This window comes from Candoia aspera, chromosome 2 (assembly GCF_035149785.1).
Source record: "Candoia aspera isolate rCanAsp1 chromosome 2, rCanAsp1.hap2, whole genome shotgun sequence".
NCBI classification, from domain to species: domain Eukaryota; kingdom Metazoa; phylum Chordata; class Lepidosauria; order Squamata; family Boidae; genus Candoia; species Candoia aspera.
In genome coordinates this window covers 160,959,213-160,984,843 of record NC_086154.1, presented here as the reverse complement: position 1 = coordinate 160,984,843, position 25,631 = coordinate 160,959,213, and the positions used below count along the sequence as shown (strand labels likewise).

General features: G+C 38.3%; 1 protein-coding gene across 1 annotated transcript in view; it reads left to right on the top strand.

The window, feature by feature from the left end:
- Positions 1-25,631, top strand: part of ADGRL3 (adhesion G protein-coupled receptor L3) — a 575,448-nt gene that overhangs the window by 266,304 nt on the left and 283,513 nt on the right. Inside the window, exon 6 of the mRNA XM_063294636.1 lies at positions 111-220. Within this exon, the coding sequence (XP_063150706.1) occupies positions 111-220 (110 nt within the window). The remainder of the gene's footprint in view (positions 1-110; positions 221-25,631) is intronic.

Genomic DNA, 25,631 nt, shown 5'->3' with positions numbered 1-25,631 from the left:
ATAATAAAATACTAGGCTGAATGTTGCCTAGGCTTTGGAACCATCATCTAAACATTTTCCCTCCATGTTACTCCCTCCATGTTAACCTGATTTTTCTTTTCATCTTACAGGTGTAGCAACCGGACACAATGTGCAGTGGTTGCTGGCCCAGATGTGTTTCCTGACCCTTGTCCAGGAACATACAAGTACTTGGAAGTGCAATATGAATGTGTCCCTTACAGTATGTATTATTATTACTATTGTTGTTGGTATTATTGTTGGTGGTGTATTATTGATCTGAATACACAGTTGCTGTAATTGTTGGCATTCAATTTTTTCCAGTTATTTCAAGCTTGCATTAGTGGCTTTTTACAACTTGAGCAATGGTGTAACAGCAGAGAAGTTGACTGTAACCTAGAATTGTGGTTCTCAACAGAGAGCCATCAAGTTATAATTCCCCGCCTCCAACATTTTTATTTATTTCACAGTAATTATAGCCCACCCCATTCCTAGCAGACTCTGTGCTTGCAATCATTTCCTTAAATCAGGATTGGGAAATATGAATTTACATTGTTTTAAAAGCCATGATGAATTCATCAATCTCTAGCTCTTACCTAAGGGTAACTATGCAAGGAGCTGTCTGCTCATACAGCACAGGTTCCCGTTTCTCCCATCTGCATGCTTCCCACACATGCTTCAGTTCTGCACCGGAGGATTCCCTAGTTGGATGCCATTTCATCAGTGGATGGGCATGTTGGGATATAGCTCTATGAAAACTAAATGGGATCTTCAGGTTCTGAAGCAATATATTCCAACGTTCTAGTTTCTGAAAGAGGGCAAACAAGAAAGATCATTTTCATCTTTTCTTTTGCAGTCCACAGATCTCATTGGTCAATACAGGTAGTCCTCATTTAGCGATCACAATTGGGACCAGCATCTTGGTCATTAAGTAAAGCAGTCACTAAGTGAAACTGTGACTGTCCTTACTTACTTACTTCAGCTTTCCTTTGCTTTACAGACCTGTGAAGGTCATAAATGCATGGACTGGCTGCAAAGTTACTTTTTCATCACCATTGTAACTGCAAACGGTTGCTAAACGAGGCAGTTGCTAGACGAGGACTACCTGTACAAAAATTATTTGAGAGATAAAGATATAATTTTGGTCTATTTCAGCGTTATTTTTCTTATTTTCTTATATAAAGAGATGTGAGCTTCTGTAGTATTTACGTAGCATAAATTTGTAGTGTAACTATCACTCAGGTGTATCTGCCTTGTTTGTTGATGCATGTATGAATATATGTCATTTCTGTATTGCTCTTCTGTAATTACTCTCAGCAAAATCCTTCCATTCCTTCTTTCAGTGTAGGAGAATTTCAAGCATGTAGTATATGGACAACTTTGTATTTACTCCACCACACTTGTAGGATTTCCACAAAAGTAAGCGTGATAACTGGCTCTCAGATTATAATGTATCCTTCATCTATCCAAGCGAGTATAATAATGCTTGGGAATATTTCTTAAAAGAAAATGTTTCTGAAATTGGTAATATCTTAGACATTTCTTTGGCCGAAATCTTATACACATCCATCTGCAAATAAGCCCCACTGATTTTATGGATTTAATTTCTTAGCAGTTGTGCATTTTAAAATGTTAAAAGAGCAATGCCGTTGCTAGAAAGAGAAATTATTCTGTAGAAGGAGAGAAATTGTTTGAAGACTCTCAGGTAGGCTGTTATTTTGGGAAAGAGTAAATTGTTTGAAGGATGATTAATGAATGAAGGGAGCAGATCTGAGTGGGAAACTGAATGAACGGGTGTGTAAATGGATTTAGTCATGCCCATTTTTGGCAATTGCACTACTAAAAGAAATCTCATCACTCCCACAATAAATTGAACCCAAAATATGTGTGTTCTTTCTATCTATCTATCTATCTATCTATCTATCTATCTATCTATCTATCTATCTCAATTTATTTTATGCCATTCTACCAACAGGACTGTCAAGGCAACTAATAATAAAGCCTTTTAAAGTGGTTTAAGCCTTGTTTTTTAAAAAAAGTTCAAATCATTCTTAATTCAGCTCAAAAACTGGATTTATATAACGCACTAAATTGCATTCACCTAAAATGCCCTGTCCAAATTAATTAATAATTATTATGTCTTAATATGATTGCCGGCTTTGCACAACATTCAAAAGCAAATATGGGTTCCCACAATATGATCAGCCCAACTATCCAACCACATTTTAATCTGATCTGGTATTTTGTACAAATCCAAGGTCTAAGCATCTTTCCTGAAGGCAGAAGGATGGGGAGTTAGATTTTTATTCTATAGTTTAGGAACAGTGCAAGAAGATGTTCTGTTCTATGTGCCAACAAACACATGTTTTGTTTTGTTTTACTTCCAAAAGTAGGGGTATATTTGAGAGGATTTCTTTTGCTGATGTTAGTGTGAGAGATTTATATTAAGAATCTGGTCCCTCAGTTGGTTACCCTGAACCATCTAGTGCTCTGAAGATTAGAACTTAAATCTTCAACTATATCTAGAAAGCACTGGAGATCAGTACAGGTTTTTCAACTCAGACGTTGTGCTAGCCAAAGGGCAACAAACAGCTTGGTATCCTAGATCAATCTATGGCTCTGATTTCCTTGTTTGTTGCCATAGTAACTAAGAATATTTCAGTTCCTTTCTTCTTTACACTTCATGCTGCCAATACTGGAATAACAACTACACTAAAATTAAAAAGGCAACCACTACCACCACCCCTCTCAAATAAAGCAACCCCCATCTATTACTTCAGGATGTTTAAATGTTGTGATCTTTTCACCTTCAGAGTGAATGATCATAAATAACTAAAACAATTAATCTGCCCTCTCCTTGAACAACAGGACACTAGGAAAGATTTGGCTGGCTGTCAAGTCTGTTTCTTTAAAAAAAAAACTTTTTTTAATGACAGTTTGTTCTTGGGGAGGCAATTGTATTTTCTCCAAAAGTTTCTAGAGAAGTAACTTGCTAGATGTTCACGTTAAAATAAAAGTAAGAGTCCTGTGTGACAGATCAAGATGCCGATTATTTCCCCATGTCTATTCTGGCAGTACCGTAGCAGGATATAACTTCTCCCCAAACATCACAAGAATGTAGAATGATTCTTTTCACACTTGACGTACTGTAGGTCATCAGCAGTCTTAGTGCCCCACAAAACCAGCCAGTTTTTGCAACACTCAAACATGTCACAAAGCTGTCATGAGAAATGCTAAATATCAAAACCAGTAGGGGAGGGGGGATAATTTGAAATCCCCCTGGCAGACCTCTCCTTCCAAGGGGTCCTCAATACATATTTATTACGATGGATTGTCACCAGTCAGGGTGAATCCCTTGACACACCCTAGACTGTCTGAATGGGGAGGTCCTGGCCCTTGCACCATGGACTTTTCCCTTTGGCCCAGGAATAGGCAAATAGAAAAGAAGAGCTTTGAATCTTCCTGCTCAAAGACCAGAAATATAGAATGTAACAAATATTGTGCCAGTCCTGAAGCACAAACCAAAGCTGTGCAACCATGCAATGCACTTGGGAAAGATTTTAATGAAAAATTACTGAATTAAACCAATGAAACTAAATCTCTAGACAGTAAAAGGAATAGGAAAGGGAAATACAAAAAAGTAACAGGAAACAGAAATTTCTAAATAAAAACAATACTGTCAGCCTAGCTAGATTAATTGCTATATTACCTCCTTGATCTTGGGTTTTAGCATGTGTTCAAGGTTCTCTCCACAGAGTATAGCTCAAGAGAGATTATCTGGGCCCTCTACTTGGATGTTTAAAGGCAGATTCTTCCTGTTTTTCCTTCTCCTCCTTTTCTCAGCACTTATCCTAACTGAAAACCAAACTCTTTGTGGAGACTGTTGCTCTTTCATGCAGTTAGATGCAGTCTACTTTTTACTCATTATGCCTTTGTATAAATGGAATCATATGGCAACGTCTTTTGGGACAGAAAAAATTAATGTCATTTTTACATGGAGGTCATCAGGTGCTTTTGGAGCACTGTTGTGCTATACTAAAGCTAGGGTGTTGTCACAGGAAGCATTTCAACTCCCTAGGACATGCTGGTCCTCTTCAAGTGATTTCCATGAGGGATGTCTAGAAACCAGGAATGTCCACAGGGTAGGTAAAGTGTCAGGATGGCAAACACATGGTCAACTTATTGGCAGTGTGACTCCAGCTGAACCATTCCTACACTTCCTCACTCAACCCTTCATCCAACTACTCAATAGCATCTCAAAACAGAAAAGCTGCAGAATCCTCACAACAGCCAAGCACCCTTCTACTAACAACCCAAGTCAGGAGCCTCACACACCGTCCTCTCACCAAGGTGGATGACACCACTCCACATCCTCATTTTACACTCAGGGCAGTTACCATAGCCAGTATAATAGCCAAGGCCCTCTGAGTTGCCCATTTTCATCAGAAGGTGCTAACGCTAACCCAAACATGAAATCCCAAATGTTGCCAGGGCCTTCCAGTCTGACTATGTGCCGAGTACGGCCTGTAACCAGGCCATCTAGCCTCTCCCCACCTCTTCAGTAGGCCTCTCCATGGCACACATTCTCTACTACAGCCAGATCTCTGACCAGCCACTATCTGAAACTTCCACCTTAGAAGGAGGATGCTGGCAGCCTTCAGATTCAGCTCTCTCTTCACCCTCCAGAGCAGCCAAGTCAAGCATCTGCATTGTCACAATTGATCTCTCCTTCCCAGCAGAACAGTATCTTCATCACCAGCCAGATTGTTCTTTTCTTTTTACCAAGAGATTATTATGCTGCAGGGGGAAGTAGCTGAAGTGATCAATAATACAGTTTATTATCGTTGTAGACTAGCATCAAATCAGTGAAAGTCCTCAACTGAGGCTTTAGAGCTCCATAGGCTTTGACTGACATGCTTTTCCTGACTCTGCCACCTAACTCAGGTGCTCTTCTGATCAACTGGTGGCTAATGGCAGCCACCATGATGGCAGTGTCAGCTCAAGAGGCCACAGAGACTGTGCCTTAAGTAAGAGCTAATTTCAGCCACTACATATTGGAGAATATCACAATTTAAGGAGGAAGAAACAGTATCCTTTAGCCATTGTATGTGCTGTTTTTGTGGTAAAAATATTTCATTTCTACATCTGTTCATTCAAATGGGATGAAGTGCTGACTACTGTATAGGGAAGACCTGGTAAAAAACATGACACTGAGGTAATAAATTATTAAGATATGAAATATTAACAATTCATTGCACACATTGTGTCTCTCATGAGCATTATAGTTACCAAGGCAGGTCATGAGCATATTTTTCAAGAGATAGTGGGATGTCATGCACTCTGCTATGGAGTCATACAGCTGCCTTGGGGAAATTAATCTTGGGCCTGGAAAGACCCATTTAGGTCAGTGAGTCCAATCCATTGCTCGATGTAGGAATCTAAATTACATCATCCCAGACAGAAAACTATGTACCCTCTCAGGTTCTATCCTTCCCCTTCCCCCACATAAACATACGTAAGGGGACAATAATGCCAAGTCAGTATCATTATAATATTGTCACTCATGCCTTGGTCACCTCTCAATTGGACTCTTGCAACTTGCTCTACATGGGACTACCCTGAAAGTTCAGCCTACATGGAATCATTCTGAAAGTTCTGGAAGAGGTTCAGGATACAGCAATCCAGTAATTAAGGGTACCTCCTGCTGGACATGTCCTCTGATGAGGAAGGCAAGGAAGTGGCATCAGGGCTATCTAGGGTCAATAGTCTTGGCATGGACTAGTGGTGGAGCCAATGGCACCACACTTGTTGAGACGGTTCCAGCAGGCCCCCAGGACTCCCTGCCCGCACCTACTGACAACCTCTCAGACTCTGAAGTTCATCCACCCAGTCCTAAGCAGAGGTGTGTGGTCAAGATTCAACAACAACTCAGCTGAATTCTGTAAATCTCAGAGACTTGCTGAGAAACAATCCTGCAGAAGAGCCAATGCTGACAAGCAAACTGCCTCAGTTGTGAACTGGATGCAGGCTCAGCATGGCTGAGTTATTGGCCTCACTTCATGGGAGCAGACGCTGAGAACAACTTTTCAAACCTCTGTGCTGCCACATTTAACTTACTGTGCTGGGCTTAGAACTCCAGATTCCCCCTCACTGTGTCTTTTGTCTTGTCCCTTGGATTTGTTGCTTGTTTATTGGATTCCTGGCCTGTAATTATGTTTATAGTTGCTGTCTTAAGATATTGGTAAAAAAGGACTCTTTTCTTTTAAAAGTTCTGCCTGGACTTGCATGTCACTGGACTGTGGCAGGCATCGAGCTTGCTATCTTGTCGGCTGGCAGCCAGCAGTGCTGGCACAGAAATTGAGAGCTGCTCTGGTTGCCAGTTGACTTCTGGGCGCAATTCAAAATGCTGATTATCTCCTTTAAAGCCTTACGTGGCTCAGATATGATTATCTGCACTCCTGTCTTTTCCAAGTGTTTTTTGTCTACCCAATAAGATCTTGTAGGAAATCCATCCTTGATGAATTCGCCTTCAAGGTGGTTGTTCCATCATGACCGTATATCAGGAACCATAACGGCATGCCTTTTCTGGAGCTGCCCCCCTCCTTTGGAATAAGAGTTTAGATCAGTACCAACTATGTTGGCATCCAGGAAAGCCAGCAAAATAAGGCTGTCTTGGAGAGTCTTTGGAGACTGAAGGTATGGCAGATACTTTCCCGTTGGTTGGCGGTTGTTGCTTTTGGATTTTGGGGTGGTTGTTTTTAATTCTCTTTATTTTACTTTGTATTATTGTAACCCCTTGGAACCTTTTTTGGAACTGAGCAACATATAAGTTGAAGAAATAAATATTTGTGTAAAGCACTTTCATAACCCAAAGTACTATATAGTATGAATATTAAGTTTTGTTACTGTGTGTTTCTTTTCAAGAAGTATACATACAGAAAGGTGTATATGTATATTCCAATACTATTTCCCATACCACACCATTTTCCTTTAGGTTAAGCGACATTTTGGAAAGCACCAAAAAAGAGTAAGATATAGTATGCCAAAAAAGTTAAGGCATGAAATAGTAAAAGCAAATACAGCTAAATCTAGTTTGCACCACCATTATTCACTGTACTCCACCTACCTATCTATCTTTGCAAACCATCCTTAATTTTATTTATTTATTTTATTATTTATTAAACAGATTTATAAGGCCGCCCAACTCACAGTGACTCTGGGTGGCGTACAGAATTAAAACCATAAAAACACAATAGACACCCCCCAGCGGCAGCAAACACATTCATACCAGCCACTTGATTGGCTCCGAAGCAGCTTGGGGTCCTCAGGCCCATTGATATTTATTTATTAAACAGACTTATAAGGCCACCCAACTCACACATGGTGACTCTGGGTGGCTTACAGAATTCCATCGTGACAGTATATCAATTCATATATTGCATTTTGTTCTTTAAACGTCTCAACTCCATCTAACCATGACTTCCTCAATCTTCCCCTTCCCCCTAAGACTCATTCATTACTTCTCCTACAGTATATTTATTTTGCAGTTGGATCTTCTTTCTTTCGCTCAACAACCTCAACATACTTCTTTCATACTAGTCACTCACTTTTGTATTCAGTCCACATTCAATCAGCATTGATTACTCTCTGACCCTCTCTCTTGTGTTATCACCAGCACTTAAGTAACCCATTCCTGTATGTGTCTCCTGTCATACTCAGTTCTTACGTCCATACAAGTAGGCAGAAGCACATTCTTATGAACAGCCATTTTCATTTATTTCAGCAGACAATCAATCTCCAGAACAGATTACCTAACCTATCAGCATTTGCACATCTTATAATTTCTCCATCCATTTTCCCATCTTTAGTAAACTTTCTACCAAGGTACACAGATGCATCTTATTTGCTCTAGTTTTTCATCATTTATGTATATCTTGCAGTCATTCACTCAATTTTCCACCCATCTCCTAGAGCGTTTCCTATGAACTTGTGGCTGTGACCTTTCTTGTCTGAGTACACTTGTCTCAATGGATGACTGCCCAATCGGATTATGTGGGATTTATCCAGATGTTTATGAAACACTGGGTAACCTTGCAGTGAGACTAGTACTAATTAAAGCTGATTAAATGTCAACACTATTTTGATCACTGTATGGAAGGCAGAAGGGACAGGAATTGTGCTTAGAGAACTTATTGCTTAAGCCAAACAGCTTAGCCAGAAGCTGAAGTGTTCAAGCCTTCTTGGAATGATAGAAGAGCATGCTGACCAGGATGGAGCCTTGGATCTTCTGTGCGGATGTGTCTACTTCTGAACCACAGCAACTTTCCTAGCTAGCTTCCCATGAAAAGCAGTAAATGTTCCTATCTTAGATCACAGGGACCCCTTTCCTGATAAGTCATGTAAACTTAAATATTTCAATAAAGGTGATGCGATTAGAAAATACCTAATAACACATTATTGACAGCATGCTCTATACCATATTTGGACATTTGCTGTTAATTTTGTTCCTTGTAGGAGGTTTTAAAAATATAATCCAGTCCAAGTAAAGTCTTATTATGTGGAGTTTGAGTATAACCTTTGTATGGCTTATTTGTGTTCCCCTCCCCACTTTCTGGACCACCTGGCGGTTTTCACTATCTCTTCTACACTTTTAGATGCATGTAAAACAGTTTCCCAGTAGGCAGAAACATAAAACTAGTTATAATCTGTAAAAGGACTGCTAGTTACTGTCATAATAAAAGTTACTATTGCAATAAAAAATTGTAAACTTGATACAATTTCTTCGTTGCTGACAGAAAACTGAATTGGCTTACCGATTAGTAAAAATGAAATATGTCCATATTAATGCAGGATCAGAATTTAATGAAGATTTCCAACTCTGTAATAAATTTAAATGAAACATCTCTTTTCACCAGGCCTGAAACAAAGTAAATAAATTTTATGAGAATCCAGGCACTACAAAACATTGGCATTTTCACTGCTTTTTGACATTACTAATGGGGAAAAATTAGACAAAACTGCAACCTGAAAAAAGTGAGAGCATTTTCCTCCAGAACTATAGTTCTTAATTATTTTGGTGCCAAACAATATTTAGAGGAAATAGGAGGGTTTTTTTTTTCATAGATTTAGAGGCCATTTAAACTAGTGAGTCAAACTGCCTGCTCAGTGCAGAAATCCAAAATAAAGCATCACTAACAGATGGCTGTCTAGTGGCTAGCATATTTGAATGCCTCTAGTGAAGGAAAGTCTACCACTTCTCTGGATAAGTGGTCCACTATTGAACTATTCTTCCAGTATGTACTCCCTCCTACCTGGAGATTCATTTTTCCAGTTAGGTTGACCTGTGATTGAATCCTACAAAATAATTGATCTGAGTTCATTCAAACTCACTTCTTTGAAGTCCAAAATATATATTGTATGTTGCAGTCAGCTTTAGTTTCTATTAAAATAAAAGCTCCAGCCTTAAATGTTCATTTTGTCCTAATGTTCCAGCTACTTTCATTTCTTTGACTATCTTTTCCCTATTGCTTTGTATCAAGTCAAGGATAGCTGATCCTCTTTTGGCTTACTTTGTCCTCTAAAAGAGAAAATTGCCACAATCATTTAGGAAATCACTGAAAGGACCATCTTAGCAGAATGTGTCTTCCAGCAGATGTCAAAGAAATTACCATCACTACTAATTATGCCCATTCAAAATATCTGCATTGCTGTAGGAGGGCATTATCCACATCTTCTCTTTGATTGGGCAAGCAATTTTTTTTTTGTTTATTTTAAAATTGCTTACCTTCCTCCACAAAATTACGAATTTAGTTAAAAATTGCTTATTTTTTCCTATACATATTTGCCTCTTCTTACAAAAATAAAGAACTTGGTTGGTTGGTTGGTTGGTTATGTGCCATTATGTCAGTGTTGACTCTCAGTGACACATAGATTAGATAGATCTTCTCCACAATCATCTGTCCCGAAGCTGGCCCTTCACATCTCCAAATGGTGTACCCATTGCCACTATAATTGAGTCCATCCACCTTGCTGCTGGTCATCTTCTCTTTCCTTCCAACTTTTCCCAGAATTTCTCTTTTCTTCCAAACTTTCCCAACATTATGGGAGCTTGGTCTTCATATAACATGCCCATAACATGATAATTTGAGACTGACCATTTCTGCCCCGAGTGAGGCATCAGTATTGACTTGTTCTATTATCTATTTATTTGTTTTCTTGGCTATCAGGAGTCCTCTCCAGCACCAAAGTTCAGAAACACCAATGTTTTTTCTTTCCTGCTTATTCAAAGTCCAACTTTCACTTCCATAGAATGTCACAGAGAAAACCAGCGCCTAGTGAAAGACTGTATGATAAAATGGGCTAAGAACTTTGGACACAATATACTGATGGAACAGTGGGAAAATATGTGGTTAAAAAGATTGAAACTTACATTATGTTATAACCTAAAAGAGAATTTTTATAAAATGACGTACCATTGCTATATGACTTCAGAAAAATTGTCTAGAATGTATAAAGGTACTTCAAATTTATGTTGGAAATGTGGACAAGATGATGGGTCATTTTATCATGCCTGGTGGACCTGTAAAAAAGCCAGAAATTTCTGGGTACAAATACATAAAATGATACAAAGAATTTTAAAGATCAACATTCAACTGAAACCAGAACTTTTCTTGCTGGGATTAATTGACAGTCAATTAGAAAAGATCCTGGAAGATTATTTTTATATATGATTACTGTTGTGAGACTATTATATGCACAAAAATGGAAATATTCTGAAATACCTACAACGAAGAAATGGTTGGTGAAGGTGACAGAACTAGCAGAGGTGGCAAAATTAACTTGTTTGATTAGAGAAAGATCAACAGCTACATTTATGAGTGACCAGAAATTCCTTATGGACTTTTTGCTGAAAAAAGAAAAAAATGAACTTGTGATTTATGGGTTTGAAGATTAGAAAGGGTAGAATATGGAAAGAAGGAAATTATGATGTAACCTTAGAGAGAGAGAATAAAATATAAATGCAATTATAACCACTGTCAAAAATATTAGAAGCTGCTTCTTTATAAACTTTTCTTTTTTTTTCTTTCTGTTTTTCTTTTAATTTCTATTTCTTTTTCTATTTTCTTTCTTTCTTTCTTACTATTCTTTCTTATTTTCTTTGTTTCTTTTCTAATATTTGTATTGTTTTTATCCTGTTAAACATTTTTTTCAATAAAAATATATTTTTTTAAAAAAAGAAAACCATTGCCTACATGATTCTGATATTTAGAGGTATAAGTATATTCTTTCACTCATCCTTCCCAGGAACATCCCCCACCTCACTTGACTGGATACAGGTGAGGAGAGGGACTGAAAGGTGAAGAAAGAATAAAATAGGTGAATGGAAATAAGAACAGTGGTGGACAAGCAATGAAAGTCAAGATCAAGATGAAAGATGAAGGAGCAGTGAAAGCAACTCAATTTATTTAGCTCCTTTCTGGGCACTCAGACCAGCTGTTCAGAGGTTCTCTAGAAGAACTTCGGCATGAAGGGTTACAAGCTGCTTTCACTACACAGCCATGCAGGCTTACAAGCGTTATATTTCTAGAATGGGGCGAAACAGGCTAGTTATTTGTTAAAGGCAGGCAACCAGGGTTGCTTCTTCCATGACCAATCTGGATAGTCCTCCAGCTGCCTCCTGAGGCAACGGAGACCACAGAGTCTCTCAACTCAGTTTAGAAACCTACTCTGAATCTGGCATGACCTCTTACAGAAAGGTTTCAATTGGTCCTTAATGGTTTTGTTTATTGTTTGCATTTTGTTTATTGTTTTTGTTGTTATTTTAACTTTGTGAGCTGCCCAGAGCCACAAATGTGACAGGGGTGGCTATATAATTTGAATAAATAAATAAATACAGTAAACCTTACACTTTTAAAAAATAATTCTTATTAAAAGAAGATTTTACAAAGACTACAGAAACATAGAAAAAGAAAAAGATTATAAAAGGGTAAAAGTGAAGAACAACAAAAAAGAAAAAGAAAGATATCTAAAGAAGCGACCTCCAATCTTCTTTGCAGCAGTTACAGACATAGTAATTACTAGGGTGAGGATTTTTATGACCTAAAAATGTTAGAAATATGCAAGCATTTATGACCTTAGAACCATTTAAATATGACCAATTAAACCAAGAATATGACTTTTAAAGCAAAAATAAGACTGCAATTTTTCTGAAATTAGCAATTTTTAAACATCTGTGCTTACATACATACACACACACACAAACACATTAAAAGGTTTATTCTTCACTTCCAGTGCAGAAGTATTAGTACTGAAGGAATCAAATGAACATTTTGAGAGTAAAATGGTCATCCCTGGATTAGTTTTCATTAACAGCAGAATTGCATTGGATGACCACATGTATCTTGAGGTTATCAAACTCGAAACTCCTTCTGTTGCCCACCAGTATGTTCTTGTATCTGGAGAAACTCTGTTTGACATCACAAGAGGTTCTAGGAACAAATTTGAAAAAAGCAAACTCATCTGGAGAAAATTCTGGCTCGAAGTCTTCAAATTTTGCTTGGAGTCCATTTAGAACATTACTTATTTTGCAAAGTGTTGAATAACCCAGATTAGATTGCAGCACTCTTCGTAGTTTACCACTAATTCTTTCAGCCACTTTCCCCTTTGCTTGCTTTAAATCACTCTCAGTTTGTTTTACAATGTTCAGTGCATCACTAAGTTCCATTCCTACAGTTTCAAGGCAGGTGATTGCTCTTGATAATCCACTGAAGTTAGATCCAATATATGCTAAGTTTCCAGCCAAGGTTTCAGAAAAGGAATCTTGCACAATCTTGATGGAGGAAGATTCACAACAGTCAATTTTTTTAACTATCCACTTCAAGGAAGCATGATTTATTAAATAATACATAGCCGCATCCAGCCAAGTCCCCCAATGTGTCACGACAGGTTGGGGAGGGAAAGCCAAAGTAGGAGCAAGTTCTTTGAACTTTTGTACTCAAAGTGGAGCTTTAATGAATATTTTTTTCCCATTCAAAATTATCTTATTGACATCAGGATAGTTGCTTCGAATCTTTTCAGCCACTCTGTGTAAACCATGTGCAAGGCATGTGATATGGATCATTTTTGGGTAATGAAGTTTAAGTCCTTTGGCTGCTTTAGTCCTGTATGGAGTGGCATCTGTTACAAAGAGAAGGATATTTCCCCTTTTTACACCATCCAGCCAGAGTAGTTTCATAGAATTGTCAAAGAGCATAGCAATAGCGAAATTGTTTACTTTTTGTAGAGTTTCACATGTTAAAAGAAATACTTCACCAGGCTTGTCACATTTCAGAGTGCCAATAATAACATGGGCTACATATCTTCCATTTACATCACTTGTTTCATCTATTGAAACTCATATCTTATTGTTGTCAACAGCAGATCTTATCTTTTCTAACACATCTTCATAGCAGGCAGAGATGTAATTTTTCCTTACAGTTGATTCTTTTGGAATTGGGTGACTGGTGTACTTCTCCAAAAAATGCCTGAGGCTACCACTACCTAATTTCTTTAAGGGAATATTTGAAGTAACCATCATTGTACAGAGATCCTTACAAAATTCTGACTGGGTATTCGATGAACCTGCAGTTGGAGAAGAAGCTCTCTCAAAAAGGAGACGTTGCCTGTTCTCAGTGAAGATGAATCTTGCTAAACAACTCTTGTGTTTCGTTGGCACAATGTTGTTGAATATTAAAATTCTTTTGGGCCAATACTTTAACTTCACACAATTTACAAAACAAAATATCACCATCGCTACTGAAAATCTGCTCTCCAAATTCTTGAACAAGATGCCATAATTTCACACTCGCTGAACATCTACTTTTAAGCATGTTGAAATCAAATTGCAGGTCTCACGTGACTCCACCACCTCAAACACACATACGCCTGAGTTGGGGAGCAAATGAGAAAAAGGGGGGGGGGAGGCAAATTCTCACTTTCTTTGCTGGCTCGAACTTGCTGGTTTATCAGGAGGGTTGCCAATGACCAAAATATGACCAAAATATAACGTTTGTTACAAAATTAAGCAGCAATATGACATAACACCTTTAAAAAGTCAAAATATGACTTTTCAGGCAAAATAAGCATCTAATTCTCACCAGATTACTCTAAAACATGTTTTAACTTACTTACAAATTCAAATAAAAGTTCCAGAAAAAAATGACATGTCATAGAAATCCTCACTCTAGTAATTACCATCTCTACCCTCCCACATTGCATATCATAGTTCCCTTCTTCCCATAAACAAACCTTTATAATCAATAAATGCCAGAATTAACAGTTCATTTTATCCATGATATCCAAGTCTATAAAGGGTTTCAAGTCTTTTATAAAAGAAATTGTAGTTCCCTCCTTGATCAAAAAAGTCAATTTATCCATTTCTGCAAACTCAGCCATCTTCACAATCATTCTTCCATTATTGGTGTTTCTGTAATCTTCCATCTTTACACCCTGCATTTTTTATTTTTTGGTTTTGATTTTGTAGTTTGATCATTTCATTTATTTGTTTGTTTATTTATTTATATAGCTGCCCATCTCACAATTGCAACTAATTCTACAGTCTTCTCAAAAGATTTCTCAAAGATTCATTTATTTTCATCAAGATTCAACCAGACTATTGGCTAGTTTCTTCAGTATCTAGGATGAAGTTTGTCTGACCTTGGAAACAGGTTTCCCTTGGACATGTTTAAAGCTTCAGTCATGCCTCTTCATCCTACTTTTCACAATTTCCTGGTGGAACACATAACACATAACTTCTTGTTAGAAAAGACTGAACTAAAATAGTTGAATAGCTCTTTTTTTCTTTGTTACCTTTTAGCATTTTGCCACTTCCTTGAGCAGCTGGTATATTGATTCTTTTCTCTTTCTTTTTTTCTTTTGTATGAATGTATCTAAAGAAACTCTTTTTATTGTTCTTAATATCTTTCAACAAACAACTACAGTTTATTCTGAGATTTATCTTTCTTGCCACTGTTGCTCCAGTTCCAGAATATATCTCTGTACTAGTCCTTGTTGACCCAGCCATCGTTCTACCTCCTGTAAGTGTCTTTTTATTTCCAGATCTTTTTCAGATCTTCACTTCTCTTCTGGCATAGCTACATTGTTTTCCTCCAGTTTTTTTCCAAATTAAAATTGTAAGCAAGTATGTTTTTAATATCATTTTTAAAGGCTCCCGTCCATCTTGAACTCTCTTTTCCATTAGCTTCTCCTCATCACTCTGAATCTCCTTTCTTGAAAATACATTTTTTGGTTACACTTAGCTTTAGTTTCTCTTAAAATTAAAAATTCCAGAATTAAATTGTCACTTCCTGCTATTCCTATTTCCTTGATTAATTATACATTATTGAGTAGGATCAAGTCAGGGATCCTTTGTGCCTTACTTCACTCTGAAGCAGAAAGATGTCAGGCATTTCCTAGTGCTTGGCAGAATTTTTCTCCCCGCAAATATTGGGGTAATTGAATTCACTCAACCATTTTTCCATGTAATGTTTGAGATCTGCAATTTGCTTTTAGAAGCCATTATTCATATCTTGGTTGGGCAGATCATGGTGGATTCTAACAAAGGCATTGCTTTTATTCATTCTTCCACTTACTTACTTTAACTCAGGGTCTTTCTACAGTATAACCAAGTTAATTCACTGGATTTCTGAGCAGCAGTGTAACTGTTCCCTATCTTTTGTTTCTATTCCTTTTGAAGACCTGCTCTTTATTATCCCATGATAAAGGAGTCAGAACAATCCATTTAAATCACAAGAAAGCATTTTAATTGAGCATTCAGAAAAACATTCTAACAATAACTTGACCGTGCAACCAATTATCCAGTTAATGGTGATCTTCTGTTTACTTAATGTGCTCAAGAAAAGGGGCAACTATCTCTGGCTGATGCTTTAATTTAAATCCGCACACAGGGCAGGGGTTGTATTTGATAGCCCAAATGCCCCCTTCCAATTCTATGATACTAAGGAGATGACTAAGAAAGTTTATAGATAACAAAGAACTGGAAAACAAAAGCTTACAATGAGCTGAGGTTAATGAAGGATACTAAGAACAACAAAAACAAGAAATAATATACCAGCTGCTTCATGAGGATAGCAAAATGTTAATATTTAAGTACAAAAAGTAGAATTACTCAATTTCTGTGACTCAGTCCTCTCTTATAGGGGAAGTTGTGTTCCCCCAGGAATCTGAGGAACAGCCTGAAGGAGCAAGATTCTAATTTGAGGTTAAAAGAGATATGTTTAGTCAATAACTATTAACCCTGAATGGGTCAAAACCTTTGGGCCAGATGAATTGCATCCTAGGATAAAGAAAGAACCTGATGAAGGTTTTGCTGAACCTGTATTATCATTTTATATATAAATTCTGTAAGGCAGGCAATATGTGATAAGAGATGTGGTTCCAATCTTATAAAAGCAGAGAATGGAGAAGACTATATACTGGATGCTCTAGTATAAATGTCTGGAAAGACTTTATGCATATTATTGATATTGATTGATCATTGATCTATAAGCACCATGAAAACAGTGCAGTGATTATTAGTGTTGTGAAAAACATTCTGAGCTTGGAACATTTCTGAACTCAATGGCCATTTTAAGCATTCAAAACCTGGAAGAAAATACCCAGATTCAAAGAGCTTTGTGCTGACCTAACAAAAGATGCTGGTTTTGTAGTGAGGTTGGGACAAAACTATTCCCAGTGCCACAACTGTGTTGTTGTAATTGTTGCTACTGCTATTTTCTACATTAGATTTGTCTTTCTAAAAAACAGCCCAGCACAAGTCAAGCAAAACAGCAAGAATCAGTTATTTCCTTGCTACTATTGGTTGAAATTAATGGGGTAAGTGGAGGGTAGTGAGTGTAAGAAACCAGAACTTATCAATGTCAGAATTCTGTAAGCAACAAATTGAACTGGAAGAGAAGAACTAAGGAAACAAATCACTCTGAGCTTTGATTAGTTTATTAAAACAAAGATTAAGGTGATAGCACAGGACTTTTAATTTGAAATGTGAACCCTACCTATTGGCCATTCAGAGCATTTAGTATTTAACTTTCTTTCCCCTGCACTTTCAGTGGAAGTGGTTTTAAAAATTAAAACCCATCTACTTGGGCAACTTTTCTACAGGTTAAGTGGTAGAAACCACTCAGAATGAACCACCATCTGACTTACACTGGAGTCTATGGGAAAAGAAAATCAAGAGAACAGGCTTATATTGTTTTCTGTGGTAGAACAGTTGAAAGTGCTTGTTCCAGTGTAACTTGTTCTTCAGAAGGCATGATGTTCCAAAGATTGAAATTCAAAACAAAACACATTTTACATTTTAATCTATTAATTTGTAGAAATTAATAGGGATTTAGCAAGTCTGGGTTCACTAACTGTGTCTCATTTTTTAATTGGATAATTTCCTCAGTAGATTCTGGTAACATATTTTATCTTGGTTTCAGCAAAGAATTTGAAAGACACACCATAATATTCTAATTTGTGGGCTACGAAATACAGACGACATGGCATGACAACCAAGTGATAAGAGCTGGTTCAGAAATTGTACTCAAAAAATATTCATCAATGGTTCATTATCAAACTGGAATGAACTATTGAGTGGGATGACCCAAGGTTGAGTTCTATACCCTCTACTCTTCAACAGTTTGAATAATGACTTCAATGAAGAGATGGAGTGAATTTGCAGAAGACATAACATTAAATGGCACAGCTAGGGGACCTAACGTTCAGAATTATCGATCAGTCAGATGAAATTTAACAGACATTCAGCTAGGAAATTAAATGAATAGGAACAGAATAGTGGACATCAGGCTTGGTACTGTTTGGGAGAAAAGATACGGGGATAGTGCTTGATCCCGTCCTGACTATAGCAATGGTGATCTAAATGCCTGTGTAATTCTGGAGTGGAGATGCAGGGACTCAAACTACTTAAGTTTTGACTTCTTCAATAGTAGGGGACCACCAATCCACTCACTGAACCAAAGGCCATATGAAGGATGCAGACTGATGAAGTCAGTGCTGTGATGGCATCTTTGAGGAGGGACTGAAGACATTATCTGTGCTAGCCCTGAGACTGAGGGGCAAAGGTGTCCATTCCTAATCAGAATGATGAATTATGAAACTTGATTGTGACATCATGCCATAAGTTCTGTGCTTTCACACTTGTAATGTTGCAGGCCAATACATATGGGGTAGAGTTTGCATCACATTGTCACAATGTACTTTTCATCCCTTGCCCCCTTTTCCCCTTCCTGCGAGTGCTGTTTAAGGGAGTTATGATAGAATTGTTCATATACCTGAAATGATGTCACACATTTTGTGGAATTGTGTTCTTTTGAACTCAAATGTGGCTATATTGTAGTGTTCTGAATAGCATCTTTTTACATGGATGTTGACTGTAGTAGCATTGTAGCCACTACTTCCAGGACCAGATCATGGGTAAATCCAAAGTCTTTTGTCTTCTGGTTGCTTCCTTGACCAGCTACTGTTAGGCACACATTTAGGATATCTAGAAATACTCTCTTTATCATGACTGGAGCATGTACAGTATTTCTGAAGATTCCTTTTACTAATGTTTCTTTTGCAGATGTCTAATTTCACTTCCTGTTTTTTCCATTGATCATCTGGATCAGAGAGGAAATTGTATGTAGACTATTGTGATTCTTTGAGTAACATTGTCTTCTTTGAAAGTTTCAGCTCAGCTCACCACAACCCTTCCTCATATAGGGTAACGTTACTCCCAATATTCACTTCTTAGTCCTTCCTTTAGATCAGGATTAGTCAACTTTTTTGGACTGAAGGCTGCACTTGGACTTGAGCTGATATGCAGGGAGACATGCTACAAGACATAGAAAAGGGCTGCGCAAAAAATTAAAAAGTTGGGCAGGGCAGGACAGAGAGATCTACCATACATGACAAAAACACACCTTTAAAATTGGGGGCTCCCTAAGGATTTTCACAGAAATGGCAGCAAACAGAAGTGAAATATTTCAGGACATCCCAAGGAATCTACTTCTTTGCTATAGTGTTGCATTCACAGATAATATATCCTGTTGCTCCTGTGTTTCACCAGGTTTCTAATGTGATGTGCAGTATTTATGTTCACTTCTGTCCTCAGGCATCTGATGAGATCTACATCCCCATTTTGACTCAAAGACATTTTCTCGGCCCTGCGTTGTCCTATTCTTGTTCCTCATGGCCTTCTTCATCAGCTATTATCTCCTACCATAACTCACTTTCTAGAGATTTTCCTCATTCCAGTGACTGTCATCATCTACAATCAGTAGAAGCACTGTAGAAAGTCAGCCAGAAATTTGGAATGAGGCACAATTGCCATGCTGATGGAGGCCACAGTTCTCCTATTTATTTTTTTGTTTATTTGTTTGTTTATTGGAATGATTTTATGCCACTTCAGTTGTTCTAATTCTAAGTGGCTCATAGCAAAAATACAATAATATAAACATAAAATAATCATAAAGGAGGTACAATACCAGTACAATCATTTTTAAATTATTGCTTTAATTATTCTTCAGAGTCACGCTCCATCTCTCTGTCTCAGGAACTTTTGTCTCAGTGTTTCAACTATACCTCAGAAGAGGAAACAGCCTTCTCTAGGCTAAATGCAAACAAACAAAACATTATTTATAATACACTCCCACTGGGTCACTGTCCAGCCATAATAAAAAAGATTAACTAAAAATAAAACCAATATATGCCTAAATATATTAATAATCATAATGAAAATAATGTTGTACATCTACAAAAAGCTCCATCTACCTACCATCTAACTATACTGATAAGATTTACAGTAAATAGTCTTACTGCCATTCTCAACATCTGCTCACAAGCACTTCCACCAATCATTCTTCTTTTTTAAAGAAATAGTTTTAAATCTATCTTAAATGCACCCAAGAATGTGTGGAGCTGGAATGGAAAAGAGAATTCCATCATCAAGGACCCAGATCCTGAAATGCACACAAATGAGGTGGTACAAAATGCAAAGTGGAATCATAAGATGCCCCTCACCTGTTGATTATGTTGTATAAACAGGACCATGCCAAGGCAAGAGTTGGGACAATGACTAACCACAGGACCTTAAACAGTGGCACTAAGAGCTTGAATTGAGCTCTGGTCCTAAGACAGAACTGGTGTAAATCCCTGCAGAGGGAGAAGATACTGGAAAAACCAGGGAGGTCCAAACAGTGTATACTGCAAAGTTCTGGATCAGTGTCAGTGCTTGAAGAGAGGACAAAGGAAGACCTGCCCATAGGTTACTGCAGTGGTCCAGGCAAGAGATCACCAGGGCTTGAACTGATAAATGCACAGTGTCGATGTATAGGAACTGCTGAATTTGGCAGATCTTCAGTAAAAGTAAAGGTCACACTGACTCATGGTTGCCACCATTTTTTTATCCATTCAGTCGTGTCCAATTCTTGGAGACTGCCTGGACAAGCTCTTGTAGTTTTCGTGGCAAGGTTTTTCAGAAGTGGTTTGCCCTTGCCTCCTTCCTAGGGCTGAGAGGGAGTGACTGGCCCAAGGTCGCCCAGCAGGCTTTGTGCCTAAGGAGGGACTAGAACTCTTGGTCTTCCCAGTTTCTAGCCTGATGCCTTAACCACTACACCAAACTAGCACTTGGTTGCCACCATAGTTTAGAGCAAAAACCACACTGAAATGTGCAGGAGGCAACTCAGAATACTCTTAGTGTTATGATGCAGTCATTCCTTTTTGTAAATACTTTCTAGACTGAAGGATACTTTCTTTTAAATAAATCATTACTTGTATTTAAATCAGGCTGTAATCTTATTGACACTTGCTTAAGAATAAGCCACATTTTTGAGGTTTTCTTCTGAGTTAGCATGTATAGGATTTATGCTATATTAGATGGATTGAGGAGACTGCTTTGCAGTGCTACAAATAGGTTTGGGATAATGACTACCATAAATATATTTTGAATGGTATTTGCCTTCATTTGGCTTTTGCTGCTGACTGTAGTGGAAGCAATCTGTATCATCTGAATGATCAAATATTTGTTTGTTTCTTCTTGTGGAGATTAAATGTGAACTGTATTAATCATAGGAAAGAAAATAGATTCTAGAGACACCCTTACAAGATAACATAGCCATGCCTTTGATTTGCTTTCTCTGGATGAAAGCATCACAGGTGATCAATTAGCAGCTTAGACAACAATGTGGTATATAAAAGAAGAAAGAGTGGGGATTGGAAGGCAATATGGGGAGAAGGGTGGGTGTGATAGAGGGGTCAGATATGTGAAGGAAGATGTGAGGGAATCAGGGTGTGCAGAGGATGGAGGAAGGATTATAACACACCTTTGAAGTGTTTGGCAGGCATGTGCATCCTTGTTCTAGGATTATCTTCAGTAGTTTCAATCACAACTGCTAGTCATTCATGGAAAATATAGGGAGATAGATCCACTTATGAATGGTATTTAGAGAATGTATCAGAGCAGGCTATGACCACCCCCCTTGTTTTGGAAATTAATTCAGGAGTTGAAATGTTAACTTTTATTTGAGTGTGCTTTGTGCATTCCTAGTTATTGTACAAGATTGAATTGTTGACATGGTTTTGTCTGTATGTCTTTTTTTTTAAACAGGAGTGGGGGTGAAAGGACTTCGATCACATTTGATCATGTTTTCTTAAGTGCCTATAATATGAATTTTCAGGCAGACAATTAAAAAATATTTTATATTGTATATGAGGTTGGAAGTATGCTTTTGGAATAATTGAATAACTGAATTCAAGATCTGTATTTTAGGTTTTGTTATTGGAATGTTGTTATGATTTCATTTGCTTCCCTGCGTTAATAAAGCCCAAATGTACAAAGGGGGAATACAATAAAAGAGCATGTGGAGAAAGGGGGTTGCATGTGGAAGTGGACAGTGTGAGGGAAGAGACAAATACTCAGAGGAGGGGGAGTGTGTGAGAAGAGGAAGAATGTGTGACTTTATTTCTTTATCTGTGTTAGTGGAGGTTGGAGTATGGGAAAGGTGGGATGGATGGCATTCCCTGTGTGGAAAGAAGAGGAGTATTAAGCTTGGGTTGTATTTATATATGGCAGGGATATGGCTCGGAAGGTGAGTGTAGAGGGAGAAGAAGCTGAATGAATCTCAGAGGGAATGACCTTTGTTGGAAATGAAATATGCAGGAAATGGAATGTACATAGAGAAGTACGTGAGAAAGGAAGCAATGGAGTTCAACTTGGTGTCCTGTATATAGGAGTAACTCATGCGTGAATGGGCAGAAAGGAGTGAGGGATGGAAAGTCCATGTGGGATGAGAATTATAAGTGATACAGGAAGGGTGACACAGGTGGTAACAGCTATGTTTGGAGTATCTTAGCAGCTGTTGAGGATGTGTTCATCTCTGGGGGGAGAAGAGTATGTGTTTGTGGATGTAGAGCAGTGGGATGGATGTGTATGGAATGGGGGGAGGGATTTTGTGTATGTCTTGCCATATTGAAGAGGGACACGGTGGCGCTGCGGGTTAAACCGCTGAGCTGCCGATCGGAAGGTCGGCGGTTCGAAACCGCGCGGCGGGGTGAGCTCCCGTTGCTCGTCCCAGCTCCTGCTCACCTAGCAGTTCGAAAACATGCAAATGTGAGTAGATCAATAGGTACCGCTTCGGCGGGAAGGTAACAGCGTTCCATGTCGTCATGCTGGCCACATGACCCGGAAGTGTCTATGACAACGCCGGCTCTAAGGCTTAGAAACGGAGATGAGCACCGCCCCCTAGAGTCGGACACGACTGGACTTTACGTCGAGGGAAACCTTTACCTTTACCTTTACTGCCATATTGGAGTGGGAAATCTGTGGAGATGGGATTGTCTATGGAGATGAAATGGGACAGAGTGCCATGTGGAATGAATGCTTACTGAGTGCAAGGGTGCATTGAGAGGGAAATCAGATAATATGCAAACAAAGTGGGATCTGTAGGCACAGCCATTAGTATATCCCCTGAGCTATTAGTTTGCAAGTTGCATGGCCCTCAGGAATGACTGTCTTGTATATGAATTAGGTCATATGGGATTTGACACCATATTAGTTTCACTGTGTGCTATGGTCAGCTTGTGCGGAATGACTAAAATTTACTTCAAGAGTGCTTTGGGCCATGGAGGTGACCTGGTTCACTTAGAAGACGCTAAGAGATTATGCATTTTGCTTCAATGAAGTGATTCAAATGGTCTCAAACTGCTTTGGACCAAAGCTTCTAAGCAGCATTTCAAGGCTCACCTCCCTCCACCTCCAGTGTATCCAGTTCACCAGATATGCTGGCCAGCAGCTATGGGCAGCCTATGCCAGAGCACAGGCTGTTGAGAATTTTGGCAGTCTGAATCAGAAGCTTTAAGGCATGCCCAGCTGTTTCCCTCAGCTTGCTAGGATCTTTCACAGCCCCAAAGGAGGTGCTGCAGTTGTTGCATAAGATGGCCAGCCTGAAGACACCCCCCCACCCCAAAGGTGAGGGGACTCTGAACCCTTGGCATCCCATTGTGTGGAGGAGTAGTGATGCACCTTCCCTTGAGGGAAGTTGTGACATGGTTGACTAAGTAGCTGCAATGTAGGCAGCAAGCTTAAAGCCTCCAGTGGTTTGCTGATGTAGAGAAAAGAAGGAATGGCCTTGAGGACAGAAGGAAGAGACGTTACCAAGGCAGAGGTCAGATAAAAGAGGACTGAGTCTGAGGCAGGAATGTAATGTGAGTAAATGTCTCAGACAAGCCCCTCACTAGTTCTCAGGAAAATAAAGGAGGGGAGGGAGAAGCTCATTCAGACTTGCAAGATCCTGTTAATATGGCTTTACAATTAAAAGTAGTACTGACCTACATGACATTGAATTCCTAGTCTGATCTACCTTGAAGGGCTGACAGCTCTGGGATTCTATATAGTTTATCCAGGAGCTTGACAAACCCCTTGCACATGCCCAGGGGGTTCAGCCTTGCAGCATCCTGCATGGATCATTCCCCAAAGTCCATGGTGCTGCTGCCCAGCTTCACAGTTGTTATGCATATGAGGAGGTTTGGAGCTACCCATAGGAAACCCCTCAGCCAGCACTTTGGGAAAAGTCTCCTCTGAGCCTTCTCCAATAAGCTCCTCTCAACTTACTATCATACTGCAAAACAGTGCTTCATTCAGAGCTCTATTGTATCAAAGCATTCCTTTAAAGTTTTGCATAGTCATAGAAATATCCTTTTCCTTCATGATCTTGTCTAAGTTTTTAATTGCCTTTCTACCTAGGATTAAAATTGTTGTTTACTTCTTCAGCACATTCTACATTTTGATATATTTTTGAGCTCCAGAAAATAAAACTATCTTCCTCCTTCACTTCTTATCATCAACTGCAAGTTGACTATGCATGCAAGTTGACATGGTCATTAAAATCAAACTGGATTTTTTATTTTCATAATATGCTCTTTTAACTTCTTTGTATTTTTGATTAATGAAGTTGTGTCCTCTGAATGTGTCTGTTACTGTTCTGGCCTCCAGTTTTGATTCTAGTTGTGATCTCTTCCATTCCTGCTATTCTTATACTATATTCACTGTGTAAGTTATTCAGAAATGGACACAATATATATCATTGCCTCATTACGTTTTCTTTTCTATTTCTCCAAATTCAGTTTTTATAGCAGCCTCTTGTCTTTATAAAGGTTGCTAAGAAGCATAATTAGAGTTCATGGCATTCATATTAACCTTTCTGTGTTTCACGTTCTAACAAGACCTACAAAGTGAGCATAGTAAAGGTAAACCTCCTCCTTACATTCTTTCTCTATTATCCATCTTTCTCATCTTTATCCATGTTTTTCTGCCTTTTTAAAAATCTTATGTTTCTTTGGCATTTTTGTCTCTGAATGTGGCTCTATTCTTCTTAGTAACACTTTAAACAAAAACTGTCTAAAAAAATAATCTAATACAATTTGCATACTTTTTCATCTCCATTTTTCAGTTTAACTATATAAACAAATATTTTCCAATTTCTAGACCACAATATCTTTCTTACACTTGATATAGAGTTGTTAGCACTTTAACTGCCTCTTCTCCTGCAATTCTAAATAGTTCTGTGGGTATTTCAACCATGTCTGATGCTTTCCTATTTGACAGCTGGTCTCTTAGCTGTACTGACTCACTTTTTAATGGAGTCAGTTCCTGAATATATATTCTTTCTACAAATGCTTCTGTCATAATATAAGTCCATTTGAAAAGGATTCAGTATAATCTTCCCTTAACGTCATTTGCCTCTTTCAGATCTCTTCTGGGAGTACTCTTTAGAATTCCTATATTAACTGTACATCCTCCTGTGATTTCTCTGATCTTCTCTCATTTCCCTTTTCTTTTTTATATTCCTCTGTTTGTTGACATCCTTGATTAAATTACGTTTCCTAGCACTGTCTTGCTTTACACTTGAAAGTCTGTGTTCAGTCATTGTATGGCATTCTTGTTGCCCAAGGCTATCCTGATAGCTTGTTCTGTCGCACAAATCTTTTCCTCTTGGGAGTAAGTCTCTTATTCCCATAACTTCCCAGGTTGTCTTTCACATAAGTAAGTGTACTAAATTTGTTCCTTACACTGACTTTATATTCTGACTATATATTCTTCA